The following is a 19,518-nucleotide window of genomic DNA, read 5'->3' on the forward strand; positions in this document are numbered from 1 at the left end:
TCGGTAGGGTAGAACTGGTGAGTATCAGAACTGCCATAGTATGAAACAAGTATTATGTATTTTTTAATAATTCTATTATTTTATTATTATAATATTAACATTTTACTTGTATTTTTCTTAGCGTTATCACTAGATGTAGAAAATTAGCGAAAGCAGAGCAAATCAACAATAGAAGTTTATAATGTTTTAAACTATTCTGTAATCTGAATATTATAAAGTACATATATTATCTAATATCTCCTCAATTTAAGGTCATCCTACCCAATTTGTTTGGCCCAATGCGAAATCCCTAAGAGAACTAGCAACTAACGCCTAGCTTTGTCTAACCAGACCAGAGATCTTTTGTTTCTCAAGAAAATTCAATAACATTTCTTTCATTATTTTTGTATGATTAAAAAATTAAAATAAATGAGAATTAACTTACATATTTACAACAATTCTATTATACACACGTACAGACATCTGCCGAAGTTAATCTTTGCACCGACAGAGATGGCAGTTGTACGGTGTCGGACGACCGAAATAGACTACATCGTGGTCTCTCGCCGCTCCCGCGTATTGTTAAAGTTAATACATTCACTTTAAATCTTACTTATCGCGGGAATTCAGTGAAATGTAGTGATAGTTATAGAAATAGTGTTTTCTCACTCAATTTTGTTGTTATTTAGGTATATATTTTGTGAACCATGTGGTGTTATTATTTTGTACTGTTCTTGTTATGCCTTCCACAGTCTGATGGTAAGATTTCGTTATTGTTGAATTTTATTTCATTTATAAAAAATTATAAATTAAATATATAAATTTGAAAAATATTTTTTGGGATAGGATGATTTTATTAACTTTCAGTTACTTTTTAAGCTTTTTTCTAAAAATGTAAGTGAAAAGTGGAACTAAATCAATATGTAAACAATTCATTTTCCCGAGCGAAAATCGAACCCAGAATTGTCGTATTTAGTCACAAGTTTGTGCCCCTGCGCCGCAACGGCCTCTATATCTATATATTTTTTCGCCCTCTAATTTTTATCGAAATCTTTTAGACAAATACATAAAAAAATAGACATATAATAATATATTAGGAAATTTGACAAAGCCAAATCATATTTCCAATAATGGGAAATATTTTGAAACCTACACATATAATTTTATAATAAACGTAATTAAAGTCAAGGTTCAGAAAAATAAATCACCTTGATATTTTGCCTAGAGCCTATCTCCAAAAATGTAGACTTCATTTGAATAACGATTAATTATAAGAATGCCTACGGAGATATACAGATGATTGTTATGTTTGATGTTTTTAAATAATAAAAGAAAAAATCAAAGAAAATTAGTGACCAATCACTAGATGCTTATTTTTCTAATACTCTATTTTTTGAACATACATATGATTTTTGCTAATTTTACTAAGTATTCAGAGAATCTTTTTAACTTATAGGTTAGTTTTCTCCATTTTTCACTGTCTATGACATATCAAATGTCTCAGTCTGTGAGATCGTAACATTTTTAAATTCTTTATGTTTATAAGTAGTTCACAAATAAAAATTTGATAAAATTTTTGTATGTAGTGGTATTTATACGTCCTTTTTTAACTTAAATGAGATATGTAAATTTCAAAGTTTCTATATGTTATTTAAAAAAAATATTAAATAAATACTAATAATAATAATAATTCCTTTTATATGATTACACTGGTACTTGTTAAAAAAAATCCATTTAGCAAATAACCTCATTTGTGCCTTACTAGAACGTATTGCTTCCAAGCATACAAGCGCTTCGGCATGGATTTAATTTTGCTTTATTAATCTCATATAGACAAAAATATTTTTTGAGTATGTGTGGCGCAGGAGCCTAAGCGTGTTTGTAAGCGCGACAGGTTGTGGGTTCGATTCCCACTCGAGAAAATACATATTTAATACAGTTGACAGAAAATACTCCCTAAGTTTAATTTTAAACCTCCTTAAGTCTGGCTCGCGGCGTATGTCCTCAGGCAAACCATTAAGCACATAGGGTATACGTTTTTTTAGGGTGGAATGGAAGTGTCTTCATGGGAACTGAGTGTGTTAGATTACCAGATTCCCTCTACCTACCCTACTGTGTGCAGGATACAGCATAAAGCTAAAAAACATATTTCTTAGTTATTTCACTCTATACGAGTATGTCCAGAGACCAGATATTGAATATAACTTTAGTAACTACTGATAACACTACTTTCAAGTAGACAATGTGTACAAACTGTTCTGTTTAAATGTTTATTTAGTGATAATCGCGAGTGATAAGGACGGCTTACATTCAGCTTTGTTATAAAGATTACAGCATCTCCAGTTTATTTCCGTAATAGCGATCTTAATATGTGTATTTGTATATTTATGTGAAAGTTTTATTATATTATAGTTATATCTTATTTACGGTTTATACTTTAAATAAAATAATTTAGTTAAAAATGGATTTCAGTTTTTGCAGCAGGATTGGCGGAGAGAAATTATAGTTACGACTCTCCGTCCCCATTTATTTCTGAGCGATCTCGTTGTGAATGGGAAAGTATCTGTGTGTACGCGCGTTGGTAACGCCTTCGATTCCTATTTGGATGAATGAATTAATTAGCCCTGATTAACATATAGTCTTACAGCCATCCTCTATAAATCGACAACTCAATACAAAAAGATTTTTCAATTCGAATCAGTAGTTCCTGAGATTAGCGGTTCAAACAAACAAACTCTACATTTATAATGTTTAGCTATTTTAGAGGTATCTTCAGATACCTTCATCCAGCATTAGGAATACGCAATTATAAAATAAAATAAAAAAATGTAATAGTTACAAATAATTCATATTTTTTTAACTTTTGAAAGGCGTGCAGCTGTCTCTTAAATGTATGTTTGTTTATAAAATTTATGAGCTGAAAATGAGAGCATGAATCACCCACTTGTGGCTCCACATTGAGATTAATAGGCCACGCTTTGCGTATAGATTTTTGCCTTGCTGTAAGTCGTACGAGAAGAGCACACTAGCGACGTGCCCTGGCTTTTTATTATATTTGAAAGAATAAAAAACTGATAATACAATGTTAATTTAATAAAGAATATAGAATGAAATTTACATTTGTATGCACACTCAAATATAATGGTGTGGATTCATTTAAAACATTACGGCTACTATTTAAATGAAATTACATACTGGTAGGGGACGGAAGTGTCTTAATGGTAACGGAGTGTCTTAACATACTCCGCTATGAACAGAATACGGTGTGATCCTAAAAAACATATCACATCTCCATGGGGCTAACGTAAGAGCACGACTGGCACGACCTTTCCTCGAAACATAATATGCATCAATGACCTGCATGTTACCTTGTAAATTGTAATCAAAATGATACTAAGCCTTCTTCATTATCCTTCTTATTTTTAATATCCTTTTCCGATTAAAACCAAGGTCAGATAAGTGTTTAACATTCTTTCAAAGTTTTTTAAATTTGTTATTTAAATGTTGTGTCCTACATGTCCCTAGCAGAGTAAGCGTATAGCGTAGTGTCAGGACACTTCGTTCTCTATTGTACACTTGCATTTAAGAATTGTAAGGAGAGAGAATAATGACATAAATATAATTCTAGCAAGAGATTGCAAAATGTTATTGTATTAAATTTTCTTCTTTTTATCAATTATCAAAGTAACATTTGAAATATTATAATAACTACTACAGGACTAGTTCCAAAATGTTAAAAGCTGGTAAAACTAATACAAAAAGTAAATTATATTCTTTGAATTTGTAACATAATTTTTAGGTTCACGCATTTCCCGAATGCATTTAGATGGTGTAGGCAAAGACCTGGTGTGAAGACTTCGGTCCTCAAGGTCCATTTGGGCGTTTATTTTAGAGTGTAGATTACAAGCTAGTAGTAAATTAATATATTTATGCGACATTATTAGAACTTTATATCAGTCAAACACTATGCCAAAGTGCTAAATCCATACGAAGAGACGACATAGCGATGACAGGCGTATGGCAGTCGTGATGTTATGAATTGTTAGGAATGACATTTGTACGCAACCTCTCATATAGCTATTTTTTAAAATAAAGCGTAAAATTATATGAAATTCATAAAATAAACAAAACATACTCTACTGTAATATTATGTTTGACTATATACTCGAATTGGACACCACAAATGGTTCTCTAGTATAATTTATTTAAAACTCTAACAATATTCTTTGAAGTTTTAACATCCCAAGATAAAACAATTATAAGGAAAAAGCACAAGTTACGTGTATGCTTTAAAATACTATCTATGCAAATATCTTCGTCAGATATCCACTTGCCAATTAACGTCAATCATCCTGTTGTTTGGGTCAGGGTTAAAAGAATTGGATTCAACAAGCGTTGCAAAATTTTGCAGGAACATTCATGTATAGACCTTGTTATAGCTTCCTTCTTATAAATATATGTAATATATGTATTGATTTGTATAATATATTTTATAAAATATAAATAAATTAAAATGTTCAATTTTCAGGATAATTCAGGAGATTTTGAAGAGATTTCAGTGTTAGATTACTTCCGTTTCCCATTTTCAGCAGAAGTCAATACTCCGCTTTGTCTTGTTAGCAGAGTTGGGAAATGAACATAATTTATTCTCCTATGTGGGAATCGAACCATTGCATTGCATGTACAGGAACCAGCTGTGCCACTGCGCCACGCAAAGTCTCCAAAATTAGGAGGTGCGAGGGGAACGAAGTGTCTTGAGCCTAGTTCATTCTGCCTATCCTGTGATACTCTTCTTTCCAACGCATTTCGATACATTAACGATTGCATGTAATTACCCCATAATTATACTTGACTAAGTTATATATTTTGTTGTTTAGGCAGTCTTATGGATCAAATGTCAGAGACGATGGCACTTTGCTGTAATCAAGGTACAGCGTATGCCCGGAACCACACTACTGACGACTGTTCCTCATCAGTACCGCCCCCAGTCCATGAAACGTTTCAGCAGATGTGCTCATTTGCAATGGACCAATGCTGTAAGGAATTCATGAAGTAAGTTGATTTTATACGGGATTGAGAAAATTACAGGCAAGGTTTTCGAAACATATGAACGCTCGAGCGAATGCTGCGTTTTGTGATGCAGTAAAGCCAAAATAAGTTTATTTTTTAACCTCATAAGAAATAACCATAAATAATAGCTGTTACAATAACATTGACACCATTACTTATTTTTAGTAATATAACCTTGTAATTATTAGATAATTTAATGTTAATATTAGTCAAAGACAAATGTATTGCGGTTTGGTTCATGATCTCAATGAAGTCATGCCATTTTATATGAACTAAAATTGTATAAGTTTTCCTTAATATTGACATAAATAATATAAGGTTATTTATTCGATATTGAGGACGTCAAGTCGTGGGGCAGCGGCACAACGGGTCACTGTAAACCAGAGGGCCATAGGTTCTATTCGTGTAATAGATATTTACTTGATTCTTAGTTATTTACACATAATTGCAAATTATAACTGTATTCTAAGTATAGTTTTGTATTGTAAGTTAAGTATTGAAGTTCTTTCGGTTGTTCAAAATTCTAAATATTCTAATTAATTTTTATATACATATCTTGAATTTACAATCATTTTGCAAGCCATGGCTGTTACTTTAATTAAAGTTTTTATTCTTTTTTCCAGAAAGAAGTCTGACTGCCAATACGGTATCGAAATAGCCACAAATGTTCAAAGTTGTGCCTCAACCAAAGAATCTGTGAAGGTAAGTCAACATGGTAATATAAGAGAAAAGATGAATTTATGTGAAAACATAATTATAAGCATATTAGATTTTTATAAAATCACATACAATATAATTATGTAGAAAGTAACAATAAAACGAGGTTGTAGGTTCGATTGCCCATTCGAGAAATTAAATATTTCATATTTCCATTTTTTTGCGGTAACAAGGCAAAGCGTAGCGTTGAGTTCTGCCACTCAACATGCAATACACTGCAATATCTTCAGAATTTGAAGATGATTATGATTCTATTAAATAGTATTAAAAATTTACTAAACCTAGATTCTTTAGCTTATGACACAGTTTACAACGAGAAAGTTACTGTAGATAATCTTATCTGACCTATAAAATAATGAATGTTAATCTTTCTTATAAACATTTTTTTTGAGGCCAGTCGTGGCGCAGAGGCACAAGGGTGCGTCTGATATGCGACAAGTTGTGGATTCGATTCCTACTTGAGGAAATTAAATATTTAAATGCTCGCTATGGTAACAAGACATATCGCGGCGTTGAGTTCAACTATTCAACACGCAATGCTTCCAGAAGTCCCCCGTTCAATAGGTACGCAGAGTGTTGAATTCCTACGAAAAGTGGAGAACGGGTATATGAAATAAAGTAAAACGATGCTGTAAGAATGAAATACGCATTACGCAAACACGATTTCCACTTCTTTCAGCAAATTAATGCTTTTCATCTTGTTCCTACAGAAATGTTGCGACCAGTGCATATCAGGAGTAGACGCGGGCAAGAGTAGAGGAATCAGCTCCTGTGGAGTGTCTGAAGAAGGGAAAAGTGCTGAACAGTTACTAGCTACTGATGCATTTTCACAATGTTGCAAGGTATTATAAAAAAAACATATTTTTTCTATAATTACTTAGTCTCTCAAGTGAAAACTTTTAACTCTACGTCCACGCTGCCATCTCTGTTGTGTGCGGAAAAAATATAGAAAAGAATAAGATTTATAAGTTCGATTCCCATTGGGAAAAATGGATTATTTTCATTTTCCTCGTCCTCGTAACATGAAAGCAAACGGCATTGAGTCCCGTCACTCAAACATTAGTTCAAAACTGGGAACTAGATCTTGGAACTTGGATCTTGGGAACTAGATCTTAACACTAGATTCTGCTCTCTTTGACTAGCATATGCGGGATAAAAAAGCGAACTTAAAAAAAAACATTAATCGATCTATTTAATTTATTACAGAGCGTAGCAACAGAAGACATCGGCAAATCGAGATCTCATGTGGAATCTGTACCGAGCCACACTGATAAACGTATGTTGTTATAAATTGTGTTCATACAATATATTTGTACGTAACAAATTACCAAGGTACCCATTATGGATAAGAGGTTTTGTTTCTCTAGCCTTCTTCATATTACTTAGATTGAAGAATAAATAATAGATATAATCATTTAATATTATTTATTTTAATTTTCGCGCTGCAAAACTTTTTAATAAACAACATTTCTGTGATTATTTTAATGATTAACTCCGCAGGAGTTTAACTTAAAAAATGAAATATCTTTCAGGTACAATCTCTAACAGAACTTGAGCAAAATTATTTAAAATAATTTACTGCCTTATATTTAGTTTAATTTTTTTCCTAGATTCATCATTGCCTTCGATATGTGAAGATTATGCACCCAATGAGCTGTGCGCACATCACTGCATACCAATTCCTGGGTCGTATAAATGTCAGTGTAACGATGGATTTATGCTTATGGCTGATGGAAGAAATTGTAAAGAGGTATTTTTTTTTCACACTACCCTTCAAGTAACAGTATACAAACTTTGTAGTATATGTTTTATTTTTAAATACCTCTAGATCTGACTTCGTTAAATATTAAGTATACAATATTATTTAAGGAAATTCTTTTTGCTTAGGTGACAAAAAATAGATGCAAACCTCACAACCCGTGTCAATACAAATGTAATGACGACGGAGTAGAAGTGAAATGCTCGTGCAGACGTGGATACCAGCTCATGTCCGATGGAACATCTTGTATGGGTAAGTTTTTTTTTGTTTTTTCACCTTCACTCTGTATCCCACATACAGCTAAGGCAGAGGCTAAGTTTCCTGCGCACCGACGACCGACGATACGTTTTGTTTTGTAACCAGAGCGAGGAAATGAAAATAATGAATTCTTCAAATTGGAATCGAACCCTCAACCGTAATAGCTACACTCAGACACTGCGCCACTGGTCTCTCATGTGTTTCGAATTATTTGTTTCAGACATCGATGAATGTATCTTAGACCCACCAGTGTGTTTGCCAAACACCCAGTGCCATAACATACAAGGATCATACAAATGTATACCTGTTAAACATCCGAAGAATAATTTGGAAAAAGGACAATGTCCACCTGGATTTGCTAGAAATTTCTTGAATAACGCCTGCGATGGTAAGTTTGGGGCTAGTATTACTTGTTCAATATTAAAATATAGTATTTAATTATAGTAAACGCCGTCACAGCGTAGCTTCTATGTGGTTCGTCCTAAGTATCTATATTCCTGTATATTGTCCTGTGTATAACAGATATAAACGAGTGCAAGTTGCCAACACCACCATGTCCCGTTTATTTGTGTGAAAATACCATCGGTGGTTACAAATGTGATGGTATAAATGGTGATCCAGCTAACTTAAATCATCAGCCCAGACCGAATATGGAGGATCGATGCCCACCAGGTTTTAAAAGCGGTGTAAATGAAGAATGTAAAGGTGTGTATTACCAAGATTTTCACGCTTTATTCCTGTTTATTCCGCATTCATCGAAGTGATCAGAGAGCACCCAACGTTTCCGCCCGAATAAGGACATTGCGCATTGAGTGGCGGACCTCATCACTGCACTTTATAAAAGATCCTTGAAAGGACCCACGATCACCGTTTACAGGTAGAAGCTGTCCTAATGAGCCATGACGACCTTCATCTTAGAAAATTTTAAATTTATTCAAATATGAATCTACATAGTATTTGCTATAGTTATGAGTTACGTTCTATTTGATACCACGTTATCTCTATATAACTGAATAATACTTTAAAAATACTATTAAATATATTCTTTATTTTTTTTCTTGATTTTTCTTTATTTTCAGATGTGGATGAGTGTCTCTTAGGCAATGACGATTGTAATAAAATGTCACAGTTCTGTATTAATACTAAAGGGTCCTTCTACTGCCAAGATAAAGCATCCAAACATTGTCCCCCAGGATTCAAAACGAATATTTTTACTAATAAATGTGAAGGTATTTGTAGATTGTTATAAATATTCATTATCTAAAGAAATATTATTGTTACTTTGTTAAAAAAAAGGCAATTTATTCTGAGTTCTCTCTGCATGAGCAAAATAAAATAAAAAAAAATGTCTTCAACTGTCACCTATATAATATGTATAACATTGGAAATTTCAGACATCAATGAATGTGAAGACGGTCAAGATATTTGTAAGCCAGATCAGATTTGTGTTAATGAGCTCGGTGAATATGATTGCAAGCCGAAGATGGAATTGAGGTAGACTACATTACTAGATTTTACTGCTCTCTCGCCCATACTTAAAACCTCTCAAGCTCTCTTGTTTTTGCAAAATTTTTCATTGTTATTGCTATACTCTTCCTCGATAAATGGAGAGATTATATGTTTTTCTTCCTTGAAATAACGAGTCTCTTCATTCGCTTTATAATAATATAATTGATTTTCTTATAGCTTGCATAACATATAGCATAACTGATGATGTTAACAAGATCACTTTTATGGTATTCAGGCTTGTCTATATAAATTTTCACTAGCAACCGTCAACTAGTGTTATAATGGTTTAAAGTTACAATAATCTATACTAATATAATAAAGCGGAAGAGTTTGTTTGTTTGTTTGTTTGAACGCTAAGATCTCTGGATCTACTGGATCGATTTACTTTGTTTTTGTTTTGTATGAAAGCTGCATTCTTCAGAAGTGCTATAGGCTATATAATATTACATTACACATATATACTAATAAATTAAAATACTTTCTAATTTGACATGCAATTTATTCTGCCATGTTAATAACAACCGCCGTCGCTACGCGACCGCGTTCGTTACCGCGTCATTTTGATATTCATCCTTATGAAAATAAATATAATAGTCACTTTTAGCATTTCATCTAGATTGAAATTATATTTCTATAGAAATTATATTCTTATATTTCAAGCAGGCGTAGCCGCGTCCAGGTCCGCTAGTCTATATCTATAAAAGGACTTGTCCTCACTGACTGAGGTAAGACGCACGCACAGCCGTAACCGCTGTGCGTAGAAACGTGAAATTTAGACAGATGTTTAATTTCATAATCTGGACATCCACTAAGAAGGGATTTTGAAAAATTTTAACCCTAAAGGGGTGAAATAAGGGTTCAAAGTTTGTATGGAAAAAAAATTAAATTGGCACCGATTATTATAAAATTTGAAATTTAGATTTTAAAAAGTATTTAATTGAACACGTGTTTCATCGTTTTCTAGAATTCTCCCCCTTAGGGTGCAAATAAGGGGTTGAACGTTTGTATAGATTTTTTTAAATCGGCACCAATTTTTATAAAATTTGAAATTCAGACTCTTAAAAGTATTTAATTGAACACATGTTTCATAGTTTATTAGAATTCACCGAGCAAGCGAAGCTGCGCGCGTCCGCTAGTTCTTTATATACCTATGCTGTAAGGTAGCAGAACATAACGGTCGATGAGCCGTGGATTCCATCTTATTTTTGATTATTTTCGCTTTTTATCTTCCTTAGTGTGCAAAGATTCAAAAAGCCTAGTTTCAAGGAGGCCACGACTCGTCGACCGCACTATATCTTGAATAACATAATGATCTTAATTTAACGGGCGACTATTTTTCATAAATTTTATGAAATTATTGATATTTCAAGTATATTTATAATATTTTGTAAAAATTATTTACAGAAAATTAAATATAAATTGTCCTGATGGAATGAGGCTAGATCCCGCTACTAAGAGATGCGAAGGTTAGTATCATATTTATTTGGTATTGCTATCCTACATGATAATAATTTTGTGAAGGCAGAAAAGGAATAATTATATAAATATTTAGACTAGTACTAGAGTAATTTCATACTGCCATATGGGAGTGAGTGAGTCAGTGCGATTGTCATTGTGCCAATAGCGGCAGTATTACTTAAGGCCCAGCCACCGATGACTCCAGATCATGGGTGGCTAGGCTTCAAGTAACTCGTATATTTGACAATTAAAGTATATAAAATTTTCGGGATTCTTTTAAACAGACAAAAACGTAATGCTCCTTCAAATTTAGAGAGGGAAAGTGCAAAAAGATCATGCAAATTTTTTACTATTTAATCCTCATTGAATAGATAACAAATATAAAACACCATTTATTGTAAACTTTATCATAAACGCAAAGTTGAGTCACTTACCACGCTATGTTTTGAATTCGGACAGAAAGTAATAAGTCGTCATTCAAAATAAGAAATAATTTCCTTGCCTAATTTTTTGAATTTACTGCCTCAGTTCATATCTGAAAAGAAATTTAGGAACTTTTTTTTCAAATAAATACTAACATAAGGTACAGCTGCTTTGCTTATTATGTCATAAATTCATAATATGCGGAAAAAATGCTAAGTGATGATGATGATGATGTAAAAAAAAAATATTTGTTTTAATTATGTTCGTCATCATTATCATCATCATCATCTGAGAAAGGTTTATCGAAGAAACAAAGATTTTCGCAGATGTCGACGAATGTGTAGAAGGAACTCACCTATGTGATCAGTACCAAAATTGTCTAAACACCAATGGAAGTCACGAGTGTCATTGCAAACTTGGATTTCAATTAGATCCCACCATTGGAGCTTGTGTTGGTGAGTTTAACATTTCTGTCTACTGGTCTACATTTTTACGTAATTCATAAAATGGGAGAGATTATTGAGAGATAAATGTGGAAAAACATTCATGAAGACTGATGGGAGACCACTAAGAGGTTTTAAATAGAAAGTAAAAGTGAAGAAAAATTTGATTAATATAAAGTAAATAAAAACACTATAAATTAGACTTCTTTAAATACATAAAAAACTTTAAATGTTTTTAGATATCAACGAATGTGCAACGGAGCAAAATAACTGTATTCCAGAATCACAGCGATGTGATAACACAGTTGGATCGTTCCTTTGTATTCGCCTCTTGTCGTGTGGAACTGGTTATATTATACACCATACCTCTAGCACATGTGAAGGTATAACTTGGAAAAAAATTATCTTTTTGTCCATGGAGACCATCCACAAATCGCGACACATGAATTCTAAAATTTTTTGACCTGTCTCTGTGTACATTTGTAAGACCCCCTATTTATCTGATGTGATGCTACATATTTAACAATTTTACACCTAGTAATTATTACATTAAAACTGCACTTCAAAAATTATATTTGGTTACACGTATTTCATGTTTTAATACTTTGACATAATTTTTAATTACTTGAAATTAAGGATCCCTCTCCATTCCTTATCACACTTTATCGATCATTTCCAACCCACTTAATGAGTGACGTAATTTATGGATGGCTTCATATGACAAACATATTTTTTTTAGCTTCATGCTGTATTTCGCACCTAAAGGGGTAGGCAAACGAAATCTGGGAACCTAGTGTAAAGACACGTCGTTCTCCACTCACCGCCCATTTTATGAGATATTGTTTGTTAACTAGAAGATCTCAATATCGCACTGTCTTATTAGAACGAGAAATAAAAAAAATCCTCCCCTTCTGCTATACATCGTAAAGCTAAAAATGTTTCAATTATAATAATATTTCCTTATAGATATAGACGAATGTGCCCTCGGTACTCACAACTGTGATCGTGCAGGCCCTCAATATCATTGTGTGAATATACCAGGATCATTCCGTTGTACAAAACGTGTCACTACCACTGTGGCCCCACCAGCGGAATACGAATTCGAATATTATGATTCTGAGTAAGTTGTTTTTTATGTTCTTTCTATCAAATACTTTATTCGAATAAAATAGAGAATAGGGAAAATCATTGTATATAGATTATTTTTATCATCCCGATCTAGTAGTGTCGAAAAAGTCACGAAAATTAAGTGGTGCGAGGAAAATGGAGTGGCTTGTTATTGAGTTCCTTCTTGCTACCATGTGGGAAAAGCGTGATGCTGCTAGATGTATGACACTATTTCTGTTCTCTTCTTTTTATTTTGAAGAGTTAAGAGTTTTTGTGATTATAATACATGTATATTTTTTTCCTGCGTATTTTAATTTATAACGAATGAACTAAATAAATTAAAAGTGAGAGTACTAATTAATATATATTTAACAATATCTTATACAATAGTAATTATATGTACACAATAAATTATCATAGGGAAGAAATTGAAGAATCATCAAATAATACACTAAATGAAATTAATACAACTACAACCTCTGCTCCTACCATGATAATACCAATACAAAGTACGTCCGAAGTTCCAAGTATTATTTCTCCATCTGAACAACCTAAAACAATAGCAAACTCTAATAATAATGCTGATATGAATCCCAAAATAGAAAGTACAGAAAATATTGATAATGAGATAATTACTAATGCTATTGATGTACCAGAATTAGTAGGATCTTCTATTGACGAACCAAAACTCAATGAACCAAATGAACCAAAATTTGAACCTACTGAACCTAATAAAGTTTCTAAATCTGAAGTAGATGAAATGCCATCAGTAGTTACAAATACTCCAGAAGTATCAACTTCGCCAAAATTAGTAGTTTTAAAAGTTGGTGAAGAAACAGCCACCGTAAGGGGACATAAAATAGAAAATGGCGCCGTTTTAGTAGACACTAAGAAAATACCGAAGAATGAATGGACTAAAATAAACGAGAAACCAACAATTTGTCAATCTGGATTTGAAATGGACTCGTATGGTGCTTGTTTTGGTAAGATCTTTAAACTATTAAAGTTATATATGAGACTGACGGGGCGCAGTGGCACAACGTTCGACCCTAAATACGGTGGCCGCAGGTTTAATTAGGAATTAAGGAATAGGAATAATTCCCCCGAACAGGAATTCGGGAGAATGAAATATCTTCCTCGCTCTTGTAATGTGCGGAGTTTAATTCCGTCACTATATCTCGAAAATGTAGTAAAAGGCCTCAAATTTTATTATACGTTTAAATTTTTGTATATTTTAAAAACATTTATCCATCTTTATTGTGGAGTATTGTTTTATAAATTTTAAATATTCCATTCAATTATAAATTATATTTTCCAGATATCGACGAATGTGCCACAAATAAACACAGCTGTTCAGGTTTAACAGAAATATGTCGAAATACAATGGGAGGATACCTTTGCGATTGTTCTTATGGATTCCGTAGAGATTTATCCACTGGAGCTTGTACACTAATTTTGACATCATCTACAACTACTTCAACTACAACGTCTACTACACCTAGTACTCCTAGTACTATACGTACCACCAGCACTAGTACCAGTACGAGCACTAGTACTACCACGAGTACTACCACAAGTACCACTCCAGCACCAACTACGTCAAGTACCCAAAGTAAGAATCCTAGTAATATTATAAATGTGAAAGTTTGTGAGGATAGATGTTAGTTCTACTTTCAGGCTAAATCTACTAAACGGAATTTGGTGAAACTTTACATTTATATAGTTTATACATGAGAATAACATATAGGCTATAATTAATGCAAGCATTTTGTATTTTTGATAAAATATTACTCAAAGTTTAAGCGGGCAATGCCACGTATGACGGTTATTAGGTTTTAAGTAGTAATACTAATCCCATACCTAAATAAAAATAAATTTCACTTTAATTAAAATTTGCTCAGGCAAAGTGAAAGTTTATTATTGTGTATTTAAAATTGTAGATTACTTCTGGGATTATCCAGATCAAAAGTTTACTTCAAGACCATTTAGACCGAGAAATATATGTGACATCGGTTTTTATTTGAACTCAAAAACTGGAAAATGTGAAGGTATTTATCACTATAATATATTTTTTAATATTTATTAATAGCAATATTGCTCTACACGCAATGCCTCTAGAGTACGAGGAACGGAGTATCTTAACACTAGGTTCCCTCTGCCTACCCTGCTGTGTGCGGAATACAGCGTGAAACTGATTTAATAAAATTTAAATTTTTTCAAGATGTTGATGAATGCACAAACGGTCAAGCAACTTGCGCTTCCGTAGAAATATGTGTTAATTCAGACGGCGGTTATCGTTGTGAATGTTCGCCGAACTGGACGTTCGATCGTCATAGAAATAAATGTGTGCCAGAGTGGACCGAAGGAAAGTTTCCACCGGGATATGGTAATATACCATGTGAGTATTTACTTTTTAGAAAATGTATAAGAGTTTTGGACGTAGCTAGACTTGAACACCACCAAAGTGACAGGGCAGAGCGCTTGCGGTAAACAAGAGTTACTTAAGCATGTTTATAAGGAAATATAAATAACTGTTTTATTTTCTTAGTCACTTTAAAAATTTTTGCTCTTTTTCACAAATAGCTGGATAGATAAAGGGAACCTTATATTAAGGCTCTCCGTGACGGAACACACTGACAGAAGTCAACACAATCATCGCACGTAGTCCTACCATTCAATGTGTGAGATATAATTTCAATCTCCACTTTCTACTCTGCTGTATGCTGTCTGCTGTATGTACTGCTTTAGGATGGACAGTACTAACTTTATATGAAAAAAAAAAGAATATTACTAAAGAGGTTGATATTGTCTTTTATTTACAGCATATACTCCAATGGATCCTAAAAATATAATACCAAGTTCAAAAGGTGGCAAGAAAATAGCTGAACCGGAAATTACACAAATTGAAGAACAAGGATCAGTCTATAATTGCCCGTGGGGAACCAGACTTGGAGAAGATAAGACTTGTGAAGGTATTTAATTATGTCTTACCATACTCAAAATGCAAGTCGTTTAGGCAAGCATACTGGACACCTCGCAGCACTGTTGACGTGTTGACTTGTTATCATCTGTAAAAATAAAACTTCCATTTCAGATATAGATGAATGTGCAACAGGTGAAGCTTTATGTGGTCCTCTACAGATATGTACAAACTTGCCCGGCGGATATACCTGCAGTTGCCCCGCAGGGCATAAGTTAGTGGGTGACCATGAATGTGAGGATATAGATGAATGCGCTCTTGGTGGAAGTATTGTAAGGACTTTTTTAATTTTTTTATACTTATATTTTATTACAATATCTAAGCATAACAACAAGTTTTTTTTCAGCTTTACGCTGTATCCCGCGCACGTCAGGGTAGGCAGAGAGTTGCTAGTGTTAAGACATTCCGTTCCTATTTTCCGTCAAATTTTGGAGGTATTGTGTGTTCAGTGGTGGAACTCAACGCTGCGCTTTGTTACTGATCACTTTATATATTTTCTGTTGTGTGATAGTATGTTACTCGTATTAACTTAAAACATTTTTTTTTAGAAAAACTAATTTAAATTATAAATTTGCACTGTTTCAGCCGATATGTTCCCAAAACGCAGATTGCATTAATACTGTAGGATCATACCAATGCAGATGCCACGAAGGATTCAAATCTGCGCCTGTAAATGATAAGGTAAATAAATAAAAAATATCTTTTTAGTTGTTTTAGGGTTCCGTAGTTCAAAAGGTAAATACGGAATCTTTATAGGATCACTTTGTCTGTCTCTCCGTCTGTCATGACCATTTATCTCGAGATTACATAGAGGTATCTTGATACCTCAAAAATTTAAATTTTAAATCTGAAATTAATATACAATATTTAGATCTATAGTTCCTTCAAGCACAGAGATGACAATCAAGCTTCTCGTATATTCTTTTAGAGTTTCTCTAAAGATACCATGCATTTATGCATCGATTTTGCTGAATTTTGTATGAAATTCGTCGCGTTATCAAAACCCATAGGTTTATTGGACCTATGAAATTTAGCACGAAGTGAGTCCTTATAATACAAATAAAGGAAAAATTAAGTAATATTTAATAATATAATTAATACATTTTTCAATATTGATATATAACATTATGTTCTTTTAATACTAGGTGTGCGTAGACGTAGATGAATGTACAGATACACGTCAGGGAGAACTTTGTCAGCAACGCTGTAATAATGTATGGGGTGGCTATAGATGTTCCTGCCATAGAGGATATAGAATAAATGCTGATAATAGGTAAGATAATGTTTTTCTTTTGAAGGTGATACTTACACAAGAAATGTGTTACACTTTAATTAATTAGTAATCCTGTTTAAAATAGATTTGCTTTTTTCCGCAAAGCGTTGGTAAAAATGGTCTTAATGGGAACGGAGTGTCTTGACAATAGGCTCCCTGGATCCCCAGGTCTGTTCTGCTCTGTGCGTGAAGCTAAAAAAAGGAAAAAAAAAATCACTGTAGCCAAGTGAAGATGTTTTAAAAATAAAATAAAATAAGTATTTTTGTATTAAATTTCACAGAACCTGCTCAGATAGGGATGAATGTACGGAATTTAAACACAAGAACTTGTGTATTGGACGTTGTGTGAACGAGCCCGGCAGTTTTAGATGTACCTGCCCATCTGGATACAGACTCTCAGAGGACAGAAGAAGTTGTATTGGTAAAATGTTTTATAATTTGTTCTTTCCTTAATATTTCGTTATAGCTCGTACTAATACGAATTCTGAGAAATAATTACGATTCGCTTATATAAAATAAAAAATCGGTTTCAATATTCGATTGTATTGAAACCCATACGTTTTATATGAAAGAATAATATAAAACTATAGATTTTTTAAATATTATATACACACTCTACATACAATGTCTCAAAAATTAGACGATACGTGGGGAATGGAAAAATAAATAAATGCCATATTTTTAAATGACTACAGATATAGATGAATGTGAAACCGGTGAAGCGCTATGTGAGAGCGGCGGACAATATGAAGGTTCTAGTTACGTTTGTTTAAACACCCGTGGAGGTTATCGATGTCCGAAGATTACTTGTCCACCTGGATATAAACTAGAAAGTAGACAGTAAGTATAGTTTTCCTTTTCCTTTTCCTTTTTTAGGGTTTCGTACCTCTTAAGGAAAAAAGGAACCCTTATAAGATCACTATGTTGTCCGTCCGCCTGTCTGTCAAGAGCCTTAATCTCAGAAACTCTTGGAGTCAAAATTAATAGGGTACTTCCGGTTGACCTACAATTATAAACATAAAATATAAAAATAAAAATTGCAAAATCTTAAAACAAAAATATTTCATTTTTGTGTATATTTATTTCAGTCGTTGTACAAAAATACAAACATATTGTCCACCAGCGGACTGGGCGTGTTCACATCAACCCAGCACGTACTCATATAATTACATCACTTTCGTTTCAAATCTATTTATTCCTGAATCTAAGGTAAATAAAGATTTTGATTTAAATATTTAGATTAGTTTTTTTAACTTGTTATAATTAATAACTGATAATATTTTTTTTTAAAGTTAGAACGTTATAATTTTTGTGTTTAAAATATTTTACTTTTTAAGTGTGATTCTACACTAGTAGAAATGAAGAATGAATGAATGAATGAAGTAGAACACTTTTTTAGAAAACGTATAAAAAATTCAATCCTAAATAAGTTGTAAACAAAATGGCTTAGTGGACAGAGCGCTTAGACTGTTTCCAAGAAGTGCGGGTTCAATTCTCGCTACATTCAAATTTTTATATATTTTCTATAAACTATTTTTTTCTTTGCTAATTGTCGAATAACAATTTAAATATGTTAAAAATATTCCAATATTTTCTTTCAACATTAGGTTGATTTGTTCACAATGCGTGGACCCGGGTGGCCATACGCTAAAATAAGATTTGAACTGCGAGTCGTCGATGTGGATGCACCTCCCTCTGTGAAGCAGAAAGCTGATATTAATGCATTTTTGTAAGTATTTATTATTACAATTTATTACATGGGTTTATTGACAAAGCAGTCGGAATATGTTTAATTGAACAAGCTTAAGGCTTAAATTTAGAATTTTAAATTCTGGTATCAAAAGAAGACAAAAAAGAGAAAGACAAAGTTGCAGAGGCAATATAGAGAGTATGACAAGTCAACTCAACTACTTCTGACCTTTAACTAAGTTACTAAGAAAAAAATAACTTACCTTTTTTTGTTTCTAGGTTAATACAAACCGGAAACCAAGCAGTAATGTCTCTAGTTCGACCTCTAGAAGGACCACAAAGCATAGAGTTGGAACTCTCCATGGAATTGTACAGTCGTGGGCAGTTCGGAGGCATCGCTGTTGCGAAGATTTACATTTACGTGTCAGAATACGAGTTTTAGATGTACGCATAGCAATAGGTTGTAAGGAATAAAGTTTTAAGTTGTTTACAATATAGTTGTTTCAATTCTTATATTGTGAACCCCAAAGCCTAGAGCTTTTAGGCGTCGTCTGAAATTTCCAATAGAAAGATTAATAATTAATTAATAATGTTGCTTTAGAGCATATTTTCTTTCGTGCACTGTTTTGTTTTTCTTTATAATAATAAATATAATTTAAAGGGGGCCAAAATAAGAATACTAAGATTTCCAGATAATTTCTTTATTGAATAACCACAATAACTATTTATTACTTATAAACTTCGATCAATTATATACATGTATAAGTAAGTATGTAGTTGATCGAAGCTTATATAATTTATCAATCTATCCGTATTCAAAACATTATTTATTTAATTCAATGCTAGTTTACAG

At 32.8% G+C, this 19,518-nt stretch overlaps 1 protein-coding gene across 1 annotated transcript; it reads left to right on the forward strand.

Annotated features, from left to right (window-relative positions):
• Nucleotides 1-544: 544 nt before the first annotated feature.
• Nucleotides 545-19,158, forward strand: LOC146529546 (uncharacterized). The gene is made up of 28 exons (XM_085201653.1): nucleotides 545-738; nucleotides 4,857-5,031; nucleotides 5,673-5,751; nucleotides 6,477-6,608; nucleotides 6,973-7,042; nucleotides 7,377-7,516; nucleotides 7,654-7,777; nucleotides 8,004-8,171; nucleotides 8,306-8,488; nucleotides 8,863-9,012; nucleotides 9,178-9,277; nucleotides 10,697-10,758; nucleotides 11,500-11,628; nucleotides 11,856-11,999; nucleotides 12,583-12,736; nucleotides 13,144-13,706; nucleotides 14,042-14,335; nucleotides 14,664-14,771; nucleotides 14,945-15,121; nucleotides 15,546-15,695; nucleotides 15,818-15,975; nucleotides 16,289-16,384; nucleotides 16,849-16,976; nucleotides 17,258-17,397; nucleotides 17,672-17,816; nucleotides 18,065-18,185; nucleotides 18,584-18,705; nucleotides 18,945-19,158. The coding sequence occupies exons 1-28, from the start codon at nucleotides 687-689 to the stop codon at nucleotides 19,105-19,107; spliced, it is 4,227 nt and encodes a 1,408-aa protein (XP_085057779.1). The 5' UTR covers nucleotides 545-686; the 3' UTR covers nucleotides 19,108-19,158.
• The last annotated feature ends 360 nt before the right edge of the window (nucleotides 19,159-19,518 follow it).

The sequence above is a fragment of the Heliconius melpomene genome, chromosome 18 (assembly GCF_056956725.1).
Source record: "Heliconius melpomene rosina isolate 202511_hmr_F chromosome 18, ASM5695672v1, whole genome shotgun sequence".
NCBI lineage: Eukaryota > Metazoa > Arthropoda > Insecta > Lepidoptera > Nymphalidae > Heliconius > Heliconius melpomene.